The 15,593-nt window shown below is 41.1% G+C and overlaps 1 protein-coding gene across 1 annotated transcript; it reads right to left on the reverse strand.

The window, feature by feature from the left end:
• Positions 1–3,534: 3,534 nt before the first annotated feature.
• On the reverse strand, positions 3,535–11,372 carry LOC104502973 (chromosome unknown open reading frame, human C16orf52; the record flags this gene model as incomplete). The annotated part of the gene is made up of 2 exons (XM_010156341.1): positions 3,535–3,719; positions 11,160–11,372. Coding segments are annotated over 2 exons (398 nt in total), but the record flags the coding sequence as incomplete, so codon positions are not given.
• Between the last annotated feature and the right edge of the window lie 4,221 nt (positions 11,373–15,593).

Consider the following 15,593-nt stretch of genomic DNA (forward strand, 5'->3'; position numbering starts at 1 on the left):
CAGGCAGGACAACCCGCTTGCAGACACCATTTCCTTCATTACTCTCATCCTTCACAGAGGTTTTAAAGGACAGCTTTGATATCTGGGGGGTGGGGGGGTGGGGGGCAAACAGTAACTTACAGCCGTGTCCTCAAGTGGTCAAACCAGGGCTCCACAGCACAGGCATGGCAGGAGGCCCCAGTCTGGCGGCTTTACTTCTTCCCGAGGACGGGGCTCAGGGGTGCTGCACGCTACCAGCGTCTTCAGGAGAGCGTTATCACTCCCCAGCAAGACTAACAATGGAAAATGCTGCCAAATGATCCGACTCGCTCCCCCCAGGGCTGAGACAAACAGCTTCCAGGCGATCAGCTGAGCACAGTGACATGCCTTACACACACAGATGAACCACTTCTCCTCCCGAAGGCATTTTAAGTTTCCAGTCTTACATTTGGTTGGCCGAATAAATGCCAAAGTGTGCACAAGTTACATTATAATGGACATCAAACCTTTGGGGGAACTTTGAAGTGAAGGCTAAGTAAGAATCTCTAGTGACACATGAAACGAGCTGTCCTTCGAAAAGTTCAAAATAATGGCTGGCAGAATCAGAAAAGTTTATGTAAACACAACACAAATATGGGATTACCTTTGGAGAAGATTCATACGGAAACACTGGCTTTTCATGAACTGAAAAAGCCTGCAGATGTTTAGGCATGTTCAATACGAACTTCCTGTGGTTTAAAACAAAACCTTGTGCAAATAAAACCTATAAATAGTCTTCAGCAGATTTTACAGTGATGCTCTTAGGTATGAAAAGAACACACACAACTTTAAAACAAAAAGTAACAGACATAAGTTTGACAAATGATTGCACCATAAAACAGTGTTTTATATACAGTTTACAAGATATGATTTTCTGCTATAAATTAATACTGTACTATATAGTACTTAGTGACTTTATTAAAAGCAACTGTTGACAGCTGTCTCTTCAATCACTGGGTGTTTTTTTGTTTAGGGTCTTTTTTTTTTAAATGCAGGTGGCTGCATCTTTTTCTGGACTTAAAATGCTCAAATAATTAATCAAACAATCTATGCAAACCCCTGCTATCATTTATTAATTCATAGCAATAGTACTGGCAGATCAGAGGAATTTCCAGCCAGCTAGCCACAGTCTGGGTATGGTCCGAGATTAAGAGTTTATATTTTTTTATTAAATGGCAATCCATTTAATTTAGGCCACTGTATACATGATATTACTGTAACTAAGTAAGCTGGTGGGGGAAGAAATCCTAGCAGCTGAGAAACTCTTCCCCCCGAACCATGTTCCAGTTAAAAAAAATATCTCCTAAAACTATTTACATGAGTGACATTTCTGGGGGAAAAAAAAAAAAAGAAAAAAAGAGCTTGCTTTTTTCCTAACGTAGTTTCTGATCTAAGTTTTAGTAACTCCTTCAGTTTAGGATACAGCAGTGGTAACACCAGAACTTGAGATGCACGTCCAGCAGCTGCAGCCTGCATTCTGTCTCTGCTACCATCACTGGGGACCTCAGACTACCCATGCAGATGAAGGCTGAAATGAGAAACCACACTGGATTTAAGTTCTTACTTCCAAGTAGGTACCCTGGCTCTATTTACAGATCACAATACTTCAGAAAAATATGAGGATCTCTGAACACTTGTACCTGTGAGTGAGCTGACAGGGAAAAAAGTCACTTATAGACCATGCCAGTGACAAGTTTGTTCAAAAATGTCAACAGAAAAAAATACTTAATTCAGCAAATAACCTTTTTGCATTAAAATGCCTTGGGAGGGGGAGGGGCAGGGGGGAAGGAGGAGGAGGAGAGGGAGGAGTGGGATAGGGTTTGAATGGTACACAGTTTAGAAGAATTGTGCAAACTTTTATTTTCAAACACTTAAGCTTATTGGATAAGGGATTGTTTTGGAAAATGCTGATTATATTTTAACAACTACCTCCTTCTAAAATACACTTTCACTAACATTTTATAAAAATGTCTATTCAGTACTGCTCAATGAAACAGTGCTTAAAACAAGATTTTTTTGTTTTCATAATGAATCTCAGGTGAACCACATACTAACTGGAAAATAAATACTGACAATGCAGGCAGCTTTCCTGGGACACTAAAACGGTACTTCCTGCAAGTTCAGATTGAGTAGTCAATTAAAATGTCCATGGATTCAAAGGTTTATCCTTGTGTTGAAAAATAAAACTACCTTTACTGAGGAATATTTACTCCAAATTTGGGTGGCCCTCAAACCCACATTTAAGATAACTTCAGTAAGCAAGGCATATATTATTTAAACAATTATATTGCTCTTTTTGTTTTTTAAAGATGAATTAATACTGAAATGAAAAGAAGTTCATCTGTCTTTGCAGTGGCATAGTGTCCGCATTACTTTAAACGCTGCATTTTACACGTGCTAGAGAAAAGTCACCTACAGCAGACGTCGTGTGCATGAGCATGTATGACTGCTAGTGTAACAACGCAGTAGAAGAAGAGACTTTCTGTGCACAGTTGCTAATAATTTAAATAGTATCAGTTTCCCAAAATTAGGATTTTAACTTTAACGTATGACATGATCTCACCTTCTACCCTCATATACAAATAAATTACCATAAAAAGAATTTTAGCTTAACTTAAAATTGCACCTAGAAAGGCATGGGATCATTTGTACCTATTAGAAAAACTGTTAAAATCAAGGGCTGCTACAAAGAATGAGGTAAACTGAAGACTCTCAGCTATGCGGCCTTCAGAGGAATGGCTTTTTTCTACTGAGTCCTGGTTTTGCACACCACAGTGTTTTGCTAGCAAAGCGTTCGGAGTTCTTTTCCAGGAACCATTTGTGTGTCTATACATATATATACATATATGTGTATACACACACACACACACACTGTATACTGCATCAGCAAAATATATATATATTTATTTAAATATAAGGAAGAAATCGCCCTCTAAAATGTTCCTTAGCGTTTTTCTAGAGGTTATGGGGGAGGAGGGGATGTATGTCTTCTTGTTGTTAGGTACATTTAAAGAACATGTTTTGATCTATTGGCTTCTTGGTGCAGTAATGCAAGATTGATCCACATTGGTGCCAAAGGCTTTGCTCATCAGAAGGAAGATGTAAAATGCTAATCTCCTCAACAGCGAGGCCAGCCTCACTTGAATTCCTCTGCAACCCTCTGGGCTACCACAAAGTTCATAAATACTTTGACCTCCAAATCGTTAGATGTTAAAAACAGGAACAGTACAGTAACATGGGACATTATGCTTCTCAGTGTAAAGCATTCTTCACTAGTTCCTATCACAGTGCAGACCTGACTGCATTAAAATATGCTCAGGGGATTAGTCAATGTTGTCTGTATTTGGTTACAGGAAAGGCTCTCCTTTTTTTCATCCAAAGTGCATAGTGATAACAAGTCAAAGCATTCCTCTCTTCAGTAAGGGTTTGACAGTCTGATCTAGGCATCCTCCTGAGAATGCAATTCTGAAGTCTTGCTCTTTTCCAAAAAAGACAGTTCTGCAGTTCAGACATTCATCAGCCAGGTAAACAAACTTTGCCAGCAAATAGAAGTCCCACTATTGTAAAGAAAATGGATAAGACAAACAGTACATACGAAGACCCAACCACTGTGTTATTGGGTAATTTATATGGTTGACCTCCAACTTCACTGATGTAAAATCCTATTGGAAATATTAGGGCTGCCATACAGAATAGAATCACTGCAAAGAAAAGAGAAGAGAAAAAATGGTCACTGCTGTGTTAAAGTAAAAATATCTACCAGTTCATAGAGCAGTCCAGAAAAGCAAGCAAAGTATTCTGACCAAAGTGAAGAGCTGAGATATTCCAGTACCTAACTTGCTTGAAATGACTGAGCAGGCTTTATCTTCTTTTTAAAACATCCCTCATGTACTCCCAAGAAAAACTGAAAGACCCTCAATTTTGACTGTAATTTCAGTCCTGCTCACCAGATCATAAACTGTCTTTACTTAATAAAAATCTGGTAGATGTAGTTCCACAAGCTTAATCACAGAGCTCGTTAATTCTCCGGTTAGAGTAGTTTTTCTCTGGTCAAGATAAACTATCATTCAACACTGAAGAAACTCCTTTTCTATTAGAGTTGTCTTCTTCCAAGTGTAGTTACCCTCTCCCATTCTTCCACAAAAATTCCTTTTCTGAAAAAGTTTTGCTAAAAACAACACACACATTGATTGTCATTACAGATTCCTTTAGATTAAAATATGCCACTTTCCTAAAGATACACAATGTTTCCTTAAGTGATGAAATATCCTTAAGATTTTCCACTGGAATACAAAGGAAGTTTTCTGATTCAGTTTAATATAAGCTCCTTAGTTAAAACCATCAAATTTAGACTCCAGGACAAAGAGAACCGAGCAATGAGGCTTTTTCCTTCACCTGAACAGTTAAACTTACGCACACGGTTCATGCTTACAACTGACTCGGGACGTACAAACAAGAGACCAGAACTCCTAGTAAAGCCATGCATTACAACTACATTACGGATTTCCCGGGCCTTCGGGTATCAAGTGGCCAGCATCCCTCACAGCACATTTCAGTACTCTGATCAAATCCAGGAGAGGACATCCAGATTTGTAATCTTTCCCAGATGACAACTTGTGTTCCTGTACCTTTGGATAAGTAACCCTGTTTAGTTTGAACAGGGCCATATAGGCTCTACTGCCTCAGCCAAGGGAATGACTTCCAAATAGGCCTCTTCTGAGAGTCAAGACTTTCTTTACAATAAAAATGACTAGCTTTTGAATTGCTTTAATTGTATATGGAAGAATATACAATTAGGTTGTTTTATCAGCATTAGAATAACACAGAATTTTATCTGATTCTACCAGCTCAGTCAACTATTAATGCGTTACTCTTATTTTACTTCTATGCATTTCAGTTTCATTTCAAACATTATTTTTGTGAGTGGAACACGGCATCCCAATACCCATTCAAACAAATTTAAATTATATGTGGTGGGGAGAGATATCCTACCAGCCTTACAAAGCCAGATACCACCATCTCCTACTATGATGTACAGCTAACGCTGAAGCCTCTCCTAGTCCTCCAATCTACCTGCAAACTCAGCCATGTGAAAAAGAAAGTTCACGCCAAGGTACAACACTCCTGCCTGAATAAAGTGCATTACACGCTAATTTTTTCTGTCTTCTCTCAGTTCACAGACTGATGCTTTTGTTAGTAAGGGGCACAGGTGCTGTCCTTGTCTCCCCTTTGTCTTCTCCACAGCAAGAGGCGGAAGAATGTCTGGGAATGCTCTTCCCTACTTGAACCTCCCCGTAAGTCAAACAAGCAACCGTAAAAACCACTTGCAACAGTAACATCCATCACCTTGATCACTGGTTCCTGTGCAAGTCAGCAGTGCTGCAGCTGCTTTTGCTTCCAAAGGCACACAGAACAAGTTCGGCAGCTCGCCTGTCCCGTTAGGCCTTTCCAGATGAGGAAACGATGGGCGTGGACCGGCCTCAGTGTTTCTGACTGCAACTTCGCTACTGCTTTTCTGACTACATACACGCTCCAGTTTTTCCAGCCAGTGTCACATGCCCAAACTTTCTTTTCATAGCCTCCACATTTACCCAAGGCAAACAGTTTTATCACATATTTCATATTTTAAAGCTCAAAGCTTATGATTTGCACAGGAGAGGTCTCAGCTTTGAGGAAAACACACTCATTTCCATGGATGAGATGGGTGATGGGCATGAGGAATGTGAATTCAGGAAGTGTCCAAGCAGGACTGGGACATCAACCAAAAAACACGGTTTCATAAGCCACGCGCCGCCTCAGACCATGACCTGCTCCTCGATTTCCGAAATCCATGAAGCAGCTGCCAAAACACCTGGAGCCAGCAGCAGCTACCAGCAGGACCAGCCTGACTTTTGGCTGCCCGTGCTGGCAGAAAGAGGCAACCGTTCCGCGAGACGGAGCCGCTGTCCTGCTGGGAAGGGAGCGGCACGGCGGCCTGCTTCCCGCGGGGAGAGCGGCGCCGCCTTCTTGGGCCGTCTAAACCAGAACCAAGGAACTTGCAACCGCACCTTGGGCATTAAATAATCTGCATGATTATCCGTCCTTGTAACTCCACACTACACAATCTAACCCCTAAGGAATGTTTGAACCGCATCTTGACCAACAGCTGCCCATCTGAGGGGGGAAAAGCTTACGACTGTTTCTTGAGCAGATGGGAGCGCCCTGAGCCGTACACCCGAGTGATTCAAAGCCAGCAGCTGATGTGCCTGGTAAAGCAACAGACAATCGGTAACAGTTCAAACACCGCCCTGGGGATGTGCCACCTCACCGGAGCTCAGCACACTCCCTACTGCACCCAGTCTGTCCCCAGTGGGCGTTCCAGTTGTTTACACAGCTTCCGCTACATTTTAACAATAACACACTCAGAGGAAATAGCTTTAGGATTCTGAAAACAACCTGCACTTTCAAGATTAAAATCTGCTTTATTACATCCAAGAACTACACAGCTGGAAAAGTTCTGATGGCCTCGTGGATATGGCTGATGAGCAGGTATTTGTCTCTCTCCACTACCATGCTGGTCTGTCAGGTGTGTTGTACATACGTGCACCAGCGCTCCTACGGCCGGGACACGCTAGCAGCGCTGGCTGCCAAGTGGAGCGTGCGGCCCAGGGTCTCCTTGTGATCCTGCCAGACGACACAAGGGTGCAGGTACCTCACCGCTCCCGCAGCTCAGCAGGATGAAAACAGGCAGACAGCGTGCAGAATGCTGATGCACATACACATTTCAAACATTTGTTTACTATGGCAGTAACCAGCCATCTTTCCTCTTCTGCTGGGCATACACAGTGCACGTGTTCTGGTCTGAGGGTGTCCAAGCCATTTTCTTAGTGTGGTCTGAACTTTTAGTCTACTGAAATGGCAGATAAGAAACAGATTCATCAAAGTCTGTCAGATTAGGAAGCCTGGCAGAGGAATTATGGCAAAGTTTTGAGAAATGATTAAGAAAAGACTGCATGGCTTTTTTTTTTTTTAAACATGAACCAACTAAGAAGAAAAACCAATATATGAAATGCTCAATTAACTTTGTGTGTATCCTTTTAGAAGGAGATTTGTAAGCTGGAAGATAGGAATTTCTTACAAAAGTGAGCTGGTTTTGGCTGGGACAGAGTTAATTTTCTCCATAGTAGCTGGCAGGGGGCTGCGTTTTGGATTTGTGCTGGTACCAGTGTTGATAACACAGGGACGTTTTGGTTGCTGCTCAGCAGTGCTTACACAGAGTCAAGGCCTTTGCTGCTCCGCAGCCCACCCCAGCAGCGAGGAGGCTGGGGGGGCACAAGAAGCTGGGAGGGGACACAGCTGGGACAGCTGACCCCAAAGGGATATTCCACACCATCTGGCGTCATGCTCAGCTTATAGAGCTGGGGGAAGATGGAAGGGGGGGATGATCAGAGTGATGGCGTTTGTCTTCCCAAGTCACCGTTACGTGTGACAGAGCCCTGCTTTCCTGGGGATGGCTGAACACCTGCCTGCCCATGGGGAGTGGGGAATGAATTCTGTGTGTTAATTTGATTGTGTGCATGGCTTTTGCTTTACCTGTTAAACTGTCTTTATCTCAACCCAGGAGTTTTCTTACTTTTACTCTTCCATTGCTCTCCCCATTCTGCTATGGGGGAAGTGAGTGAGCGGCTGTGTGGTGCTTAGTTGCTGGCTGGGGTTAAATCACAACAACAAGCTGTAGCCTAGATGTAACTCTCTGTATCTGGTAGTATCAACTCTAACATATCTGATAGTGAATTTCCAGCAACCCATAAATATCTTCTCCCTGAAGAGTACTTGCTTTTGAATTCAACTTCTTCCTTGTGCAGGGAAATTTGCAGAAAAGCCACTTAATGACTACAATTTCTATTAACAAAAATATTTAGGTAACAAAACCATAATTTCTAGAGTCTGCTTTGGAATGGTGGCTGTCAAAAACACATCTAGTTCCTGCAATTCTTTAGCTTGAAATTGTTTTGGGCATCCAATGACAACTTAAAAAAAATCCAGGATACAGCATATTAAGAGAAGGAAAGACCTATGATCGTTCATTTAAGAGGCACACAAAGACCAAACAGTGCACAAACACCAAGAAGAAATCCACTCTCCATTACACTGTATGCATTTGGCACAACAGTTAATAGAACTCAAACATCAGTGATAGTTTGGTAGTATCTATGCCCAAAGTGACAATATCTATTGCATCAGTAGGAACACTGTGATTCTTGAAAGACTCTTCTCTACAGAAAATGAAGGAAAACTTTCAAATTTGCCTTTAGATGACTTCTGTCACTCATGCAGCATGACCTGGAAGAGGGAAGTATTTCTTCTTGCCGTAAAGCTGTTTCGCAGAGATGCCAGAGAAGACAAGTTTCTGTGCAGCAAAACCACCAATGGCTGGGGAAGGATGCAAACGCTGTGCTAGGAAACTCTGCTGGGTGTATCCCTTTAGAATGGTATACAGGAAAGAGAACTGACAGATTAAACTTCATGTTTGTACATAGCTGAAAAACCCTGGAGTTGTCAAGATGACAGTATGACAAGCAAAAATTCCATGAAAAAAATATAAGCGCGCACTCTTTATATAAATTCCATCAGGAACTGGGTAGGAGGGACCTCTTGCCAGGCTCTCCTTGTTGCTATCAGAGTTCCACAGAAAGAGCTGAGCACCAGGATTCCTTTGCCCTTTGTTGATTTGCTCCAGACACTGCTGCATTTGAAGAGAATGGAGCTGCCAGTCCTGGAGCTGACCTTGGCAGTCCCAGCAGTCTTCGCTGCCTGCCTAGGATAGCATGTCCTATGCTGTTTTCAGAAAGTTCCGTGAGAAGAATATCCACTAGAAGTCTGTATGAGGCTGTTGAGTCTTGAAATTGCTTCCAGAAGAGATGTAACACAACTGTGAACTTTTCCCTACTCCCTTCTAATGAGTTACACATTTTCACCTTACATACAGTACTAGCACTTCACAGGAAGGACCTGTTTGTGGTACTCCAAGTTGATTCCACATGGCTACATGTTTCCTAATAGTAATCTACAAATAGGTTACTAATTTGTGTTGCCACCCAATGAACCACAGAAGTGACTCTCATCAACGTTTTGAAAAATACAGAACTCCTTCTCCCATTCATTCCTTTTTTTCAAATGTTATTTTTCTTATAAGTGAGTTAGGCTATAAAATTTCCCACCATTGTTAATAGGAATGCAAAGGTCAGAGTCGTATGTATAGGAGACAAATACCAAAGATGAATTTCAGAATTTTAGCATTGCAGCTATCATATCTTAATAGACTTATGAATAATTCTGACTTGAAAAAGAACAAATTAGTATGTTTCATTATTAAACATCTCCTAACAAAAAGGCAAGGGCTGAAAAAAAGAACGTCCTTCTATATTTAGACTTCTAATAACAGAGCTGTTGCAACCCTAAAGTAACCTACAGAAAAACACACAGCTTTAGGGTATCAGATTTTTTGGCTGAACTAACCATCACAGTTGTAGAAAACAAAAGAAAGATGCAGGGTTGTGACAATTGGAAATACTTAAAAAAAACTCCCAAACCCCATTAAAAAAACCCCACAAAAACCACTGAGATATGTGAAGTCCAAAATACAAGCTCTGAATTAAGAAAAAAAAATCAGTAAATAAATTATGCTGCCAGCTATTACTATAAAGTACTCCAAAAAAACCTCTTTACTTTAGAGCTTTGACTTCAGCTTACTGTAGGCACCTTAATTCTATATGGCGTTTTGAGCATAAACCCTCCCTCATACATTAGATAAACATGAAATATGTACAGATAAACAAGGGCATAGAAAAGCTGGTATGGAATATTCAGTAATACTCATGCCTGCTATTTTAATCATTCACTGGAAAATAAATAAAAGTATTTTATACAGCATTTCAATAGCTCCGATGTCTGCAAGAGCTGCACTACTGTAGCAAAGTTGTACAATCAAAGCCATCTTCCTGACAAGTCCCTCAGCGAAGCACCTTTCTTAAAATCGAGCGCTTTTTTATATTATTCCCTTCCCCAAAACAAGTTAAATCTCATTCACATTAGATATCATTAGATGTCACAGAGTACCATTAAACCTTATTTATGCCTGTGCAAACCACAAACTTGCATTTTCTAGTTAGTGTTCACACTACCTTTAGTGGTATGTCATAATTCAAGTCAATTTAAAAGCCCTCAGGTTTTGAGTTTTTCATGCTGTCATCCCCACCATTAAGGCACCATTTCACAGTTGGGCTAAGCCTGTAACACACACCAAGAAAAGGAAGTTTGAAAGTTATTCCCCTTGCTCGTTATAACTATTTTTCTTTTGCACCAAAGCAGTCATAGGCTGTTTCCCTGTTTGGAAACACGGGGCTGCCAGAGAAGGCTGAGCTGTGAGAGTTACGCTGGTGCTCATACCTAGCAGAATAAGGGGAGGCAGAAAAATGCTGGTACTCCTCCCTCCAGCTAAGGCACTGCTGCGGGTCACTTAGGGAAGCAAAAGGCTCAGTGCTGTGAAACCCAGCAGATCCCCTGCAGTGGGCAATCCTCCTGCATAGCCAATTAGGATGCAGATACTCTGAATAAAATACCCGCTGTGAGCATGAAGCAGGACTGAACCAGCGTCAACCCTGAATGAGGTATTCATGAGACACCTGAACTGGGGATGGATTTCAGACTGTAGGTAAGTCTCACATGCATCAACTGCCTCCTCTTCCTTGGGGAAGGATTTTTCAGTCATTCCATCCGGCTAGGAATAAACCCTGGATATACAGGAGTGGGGAATTATGAAAAGACACTCACACACACAATTCAGGACTGACCTCTTTTATCCCTGCTCATTTTTTTAGGTCAATTAATGGCACTGCCCAAGGAAGGTAAAGGTGTCAGGCCTTCCTTTCTCTCACCTTGGGCCCACAGACTATTATTCCCTCTCAATTCTAGTCACTTAAGATACCAACCCCTTGATTTTTGAAGAATCCTATTTTTCCCTCAGATGTGGCATTTAAAGAGAAAGAATGTTTTGTATGGTAAGAGCCCTAAGCACTGCTCCTTGACAAGACTACAGTGTTATTTTAGACTCCATCAGTTTATCCTGCATACAGGTCAACTGTGTAGTTGAGGTCACTTACTTCCAGTGAAAGCTATCCAGCGGGCATATTTAGTTGCTTCTCTTCGCCAGTGGGAAGCCACCAGCAAACCACATGTGACAGTTAGTGAAATGATTCCCATAATGATGAAAAATAACGTAGTGACCCACTCAGGAGGCAGCCGTGGAGGAATACAGGTCCTGTCACGTCCATGGATGGTTTGACACTGTCGCACAAGGCCAACTGTGAAAGCACCTGAAAATACATAGCAGAGAGGCAAGTAAACTTTCCAAGTCCTCTCTGAGGGGTGCTCGATTGCAAACCAAAGCTCAGAATCGTCCAAAAATAAGGGATTCTTTCTTTGATGAACCTTAATAAGCCTTTCAAACATAGTGGAGAGGAGGGCATGCTTTAAACATCTATCTTCATGTTCTTTCATCATACGCTTGCACAAGTTGAAGCGAGATGGCTGCAAACTGTATCTGGTACTTGAGTGGCAATCAAGGCCTAATCAAAGGGATAAAGCACTCCTATAAAACCTGCCAATATCAGCTAAAGTGGTAGCTGACTTGTAGAGAGGATCACTCCCTCATCTATGCAAGACGAAATACTTTTATAATCGAGCTAGATGAGCTGCAGCCCCCTAAAATGCCTTCAATCATCTAATGCATTTTTCTCCTCATCTGTAAATACAGCTTTAATCCTCAAGTCTCGCAGTAGAAACTGCATTTGATTCATACCAAGATTTTAAGAACATTTTAAACCCCCTGCAATTCTTGACAATATCCCTTAAGAGTCCCTCTATGCAAGAGGTTGGTCAATCTTTTTGGCAGCTAACAGAGTTACTACATATACAAACTGGGATATCTACACAAAAGATCTGTCAAAAGGATCCTAGAAAAAGGACAAGACTGGTACAGGTACCATAAAGTTTTATACTAAATGAGGTATTTTCTCTTAAATTAAAAAAAAAAAAATCAAAAATCCAATTCAATGTTTTTGAGACTCAAAGAAGCTTTTAATAAGCTTTAATAGTAAAGTTCTCTTCATTTGGAAAACCTTTACCCCAAAATTAACACACAAGATTAAAATCCATTTCTTCCAGTGTCTCTTAAACATTAAATTCTATATTTCTCAATTTTGTCCTTTGTTCTGAACTGTTTTCCTAAATAATCACAATTGTCCTTTATCTAAATTAGGAGCAAAGAAACCAACAGGGTCAACATCTTCCTCCATGAATTACTGTAAGTAAATATTGTTACAGTTGACCTGTTTAAAATGAAAAGAGGGCCACTTAGAAACAATTACAGGAAGACTTGGAAGCTTAGGTTTAGCGCATCTTTTGGAGGAAGAAACAACTGTCATACTTTTTAGTTTCTTTTTGGAAATGAAAAGCATAGAAGAAAGAAGTCAGTCAACAGTTCAAAGGGTAACCAGCCCCAGCATGCACCTGCTAGCACCTCGGAGCCAATTTCTAAAAGTCTTCAGATCCTGTCTGCTTACACCTCAGCAATGAGTACCAGCAGAATCAGTTTCTGAGCTTAGAATCATTGAGCTAGGAGGCAAAATATAATGTTTTACTAAATGTAGCGTTTGTGAGGATGAAAAGAACCAAGAGCAAAACCATTACTGAATCAGTTCTGTTGAAGCATTCCTGTAACCTTCGTTTAGACTACAGATTTTTAGCCCTATTCAAATACATTAATTACATGTTCATCAACTGAAAGATTCAGAAATTAATTTTCTGCTAAAACTTGACATAAAATCCTTTAAAAAAGTGTCAATTACAAACCAAAAAAACCTGGCATTTTCTACTCCATTTATACAGCAATCACACTGTTGCTGTGCACCAGGATTACACAAGCAACGCAGCTCACATACCTTCACAGCACACAGTTTTACGTGAACTGCTCCTCAGTTGCTTTTTCATGACCTGCAATGTTTTCATTTTACATCAGCTGCTGGGGCAGAGGGGAGGGCACAGAATCACAGGATCATTTAGGTTGGAGATGTGCACGTGTCCTTAAAAGTCAAGCTCCCCAGAAGACATACACACATTGCAGAACCTCATACAAAACATTAAGTAGTTTCCTGCAGTTTGAGGATAAAGAGGCTATCCACTGCAGTAGCATAGAACAGGAAATTAATCCCAATCACTCTGAAAGACTAAGATTCAACAAAAATTTTATTATACTTAGAGTAGAAGTAATTTTTTTCTAAACTGCAATTCAAATCTAAAGAATGACCTCATAAAAATGACATCACACACTCAGTAGATGTTTTCTGAGTTCAGAGACCTCTCCTGAATCCAGTGGCAATAATGTAGTGCATTTTTAACTTTGGCAAAAGCAACAAATACAACCACTGTGCTAGACTCCATTCCATTTTGTGTGTTAACTGAAACTGAAGAACAGCTGGTACAGATGAGCACATATTAGAAAAACACAACTAAGCCATCTTTCAGATGCAATTTGTAGTTTATATTGAAGACATTTTTCAATTAACAAGAGTCCATTTAACATGTCAGATTCAGAGAGGACCAAAGCTAGTCCTAGCAGTGCCATACCTAGAGGAAACAGAACTCCATCTTGAACTACTATTTTTCAGTGCAATTTTTTGCTCTTAACATCTACTTCTCCAAAGGCTGATTTTTCTCTAAAAATAAAACACCAGCAAACCACAGTGGGGAGAAAACAAACCAAACCAAACCTGAATTGCCAGTAGCAGGGTAGCATCGCTTTTGAAGACACAAGGATAGTTGCAAGAAACTTCTCAGAGCAGGGTTTCCTAAACATCACTTCTGGTGCTCAAATGTGTTGTTCCACTCTTTTATTTTCTTAAATCAAAGTTTTAAATGTCAGCAATTAAATTTCAGGATCTGCCATTTTGGAGGAAAAACAATGAACTTTATGGTTGAACTTTTGCTAGCGCACACTTAGTATTTTCTCTTAACTCTGCTTCATGGATTATAAATTTGAAGTAGATATACTCCATATTCAAGGTTTTGAACCTTGAGTCTACAGGCTCTAGGAAGGCAAATGGAAGGCAAGAGAAGGTCTGTGAACTATTTCTAAAGGGTTCACAAGGGCAACTGGGAGAAACCACCTCATTATGTACTCAAAAATTAAATTTAAGTTCACAATACCTCCCTTGTATACCTAAACTGGGCAGAATGAAATTACACCTCATAGCTTGCTCCCATAGCGACAAATCTCCTGTTGAATGAAGACTTCAAAAGAAGTCTCTGTTTGGTAAAAATGGTGTTTATTTCCCACAAAATTCAAAAGAAGAGTGGGTTTACATGGTATTTTATTGTATTGGTCCCATTCTAAAGCAATTAAGTTGCCAGGCAGCTGCCAACAAACTAACTTGTTACACAAAATCTTGTTTAACCTTATCTAGTCTATCACTGAAAGGAGGGACAAAAATACTGAACAGCCTCTTTCTGCCTGTAGTTACAGAACAGCCCAACAGTCCGTCTCAAGCACAGTCACCAAGTTCCACTCTGATGCCTAGGTAAAAGGGGGTTTTAGTCACTCACTCAGAATTTCATCACAATTGCTGAAAATCTAAGCACCTAACACAGCTATAAAACTAACAGCACAGCTAAAGTTAATAGATTAGGCAACTTAAAGACGGATACAGCCCTAAAACGTGCAGTGGAGTAACCACGCCTGCACTGCACAGCCATCAGGAACTATAATGACAACCTGGAGATACCGGGGGCTGCTCCCTTTCTCTCACGTTTCTCCCTTCGTAGCGTTCAAGACTGGCATTACGCAGGTCAGCACAGCTAGCGCAAGAGGCGATTAAGATACATACTCAAATTACTAGAAGTGAGATTCAGCCTTCATCAAAACAGAGAATGCTACGCTGAGCAAATGTCAGTGGAGTGGTCCTTAGCCTTTTCCAGTAAGTCTATTCCCTAAAGTGCCAGTGCATTTCACACACATTAAACAACCTTCCAGTAGTGACAATCTGACCATAACCAGGACTCCAGTTCACACCAGTGAAAGATTTCACCTACACTACCTCACCCAACTCCTCCAGACCACCAGTAATGCTGATTTTCTGACAGTGCATATTTTTACTAGAATCAGTAATAAAAAGACTCTAACAATACACCAGCATTTGGGAGCATCACCAGTTTGACAAAGTTTCTCAAAACCGTCAAGGGAGAGAGGGGAAAAGGCACCAAACCAAAGCAAGGCAAGCCCTTGGCCTTCCCTTTGTGCAGATGTGCAGCTGCCACTGAGCCGACCCACAAGTCCCACTCCAGCCTGCTGGTGCTGTGCCATCCCTCGCCCATTTCCGTGGTAACTACAGAGCCACCCAGGAGGAATCACACACTACTGAGAGAAACAAAGATTGCTGCAGCCCTTTCACTCCCCCACCTCCCCATCACTTCTGAATTATTAAGTGGCACAGCAGTACCAGGACTGGAAAGCCGTAGCGTAGTAACGGCTATTCAGAGGT

Source organism: Eurypyga helias, unplaced genomic scaffold (genome assembly GCF_000690775.1).
Source record: "Eurypyga helias isolate BGI_N326 unplaced genomic scaffold, ASM69077v1 scaffold36987, whole genome shotgun sequence".
NCBI classification, from domain to species: domain Eukaryota; kingdom Metazoa; phylum Chordata; class Aves; order Eurypygiformes; family Eurypygidae; genus Eurypyga; species Eurypyga helias.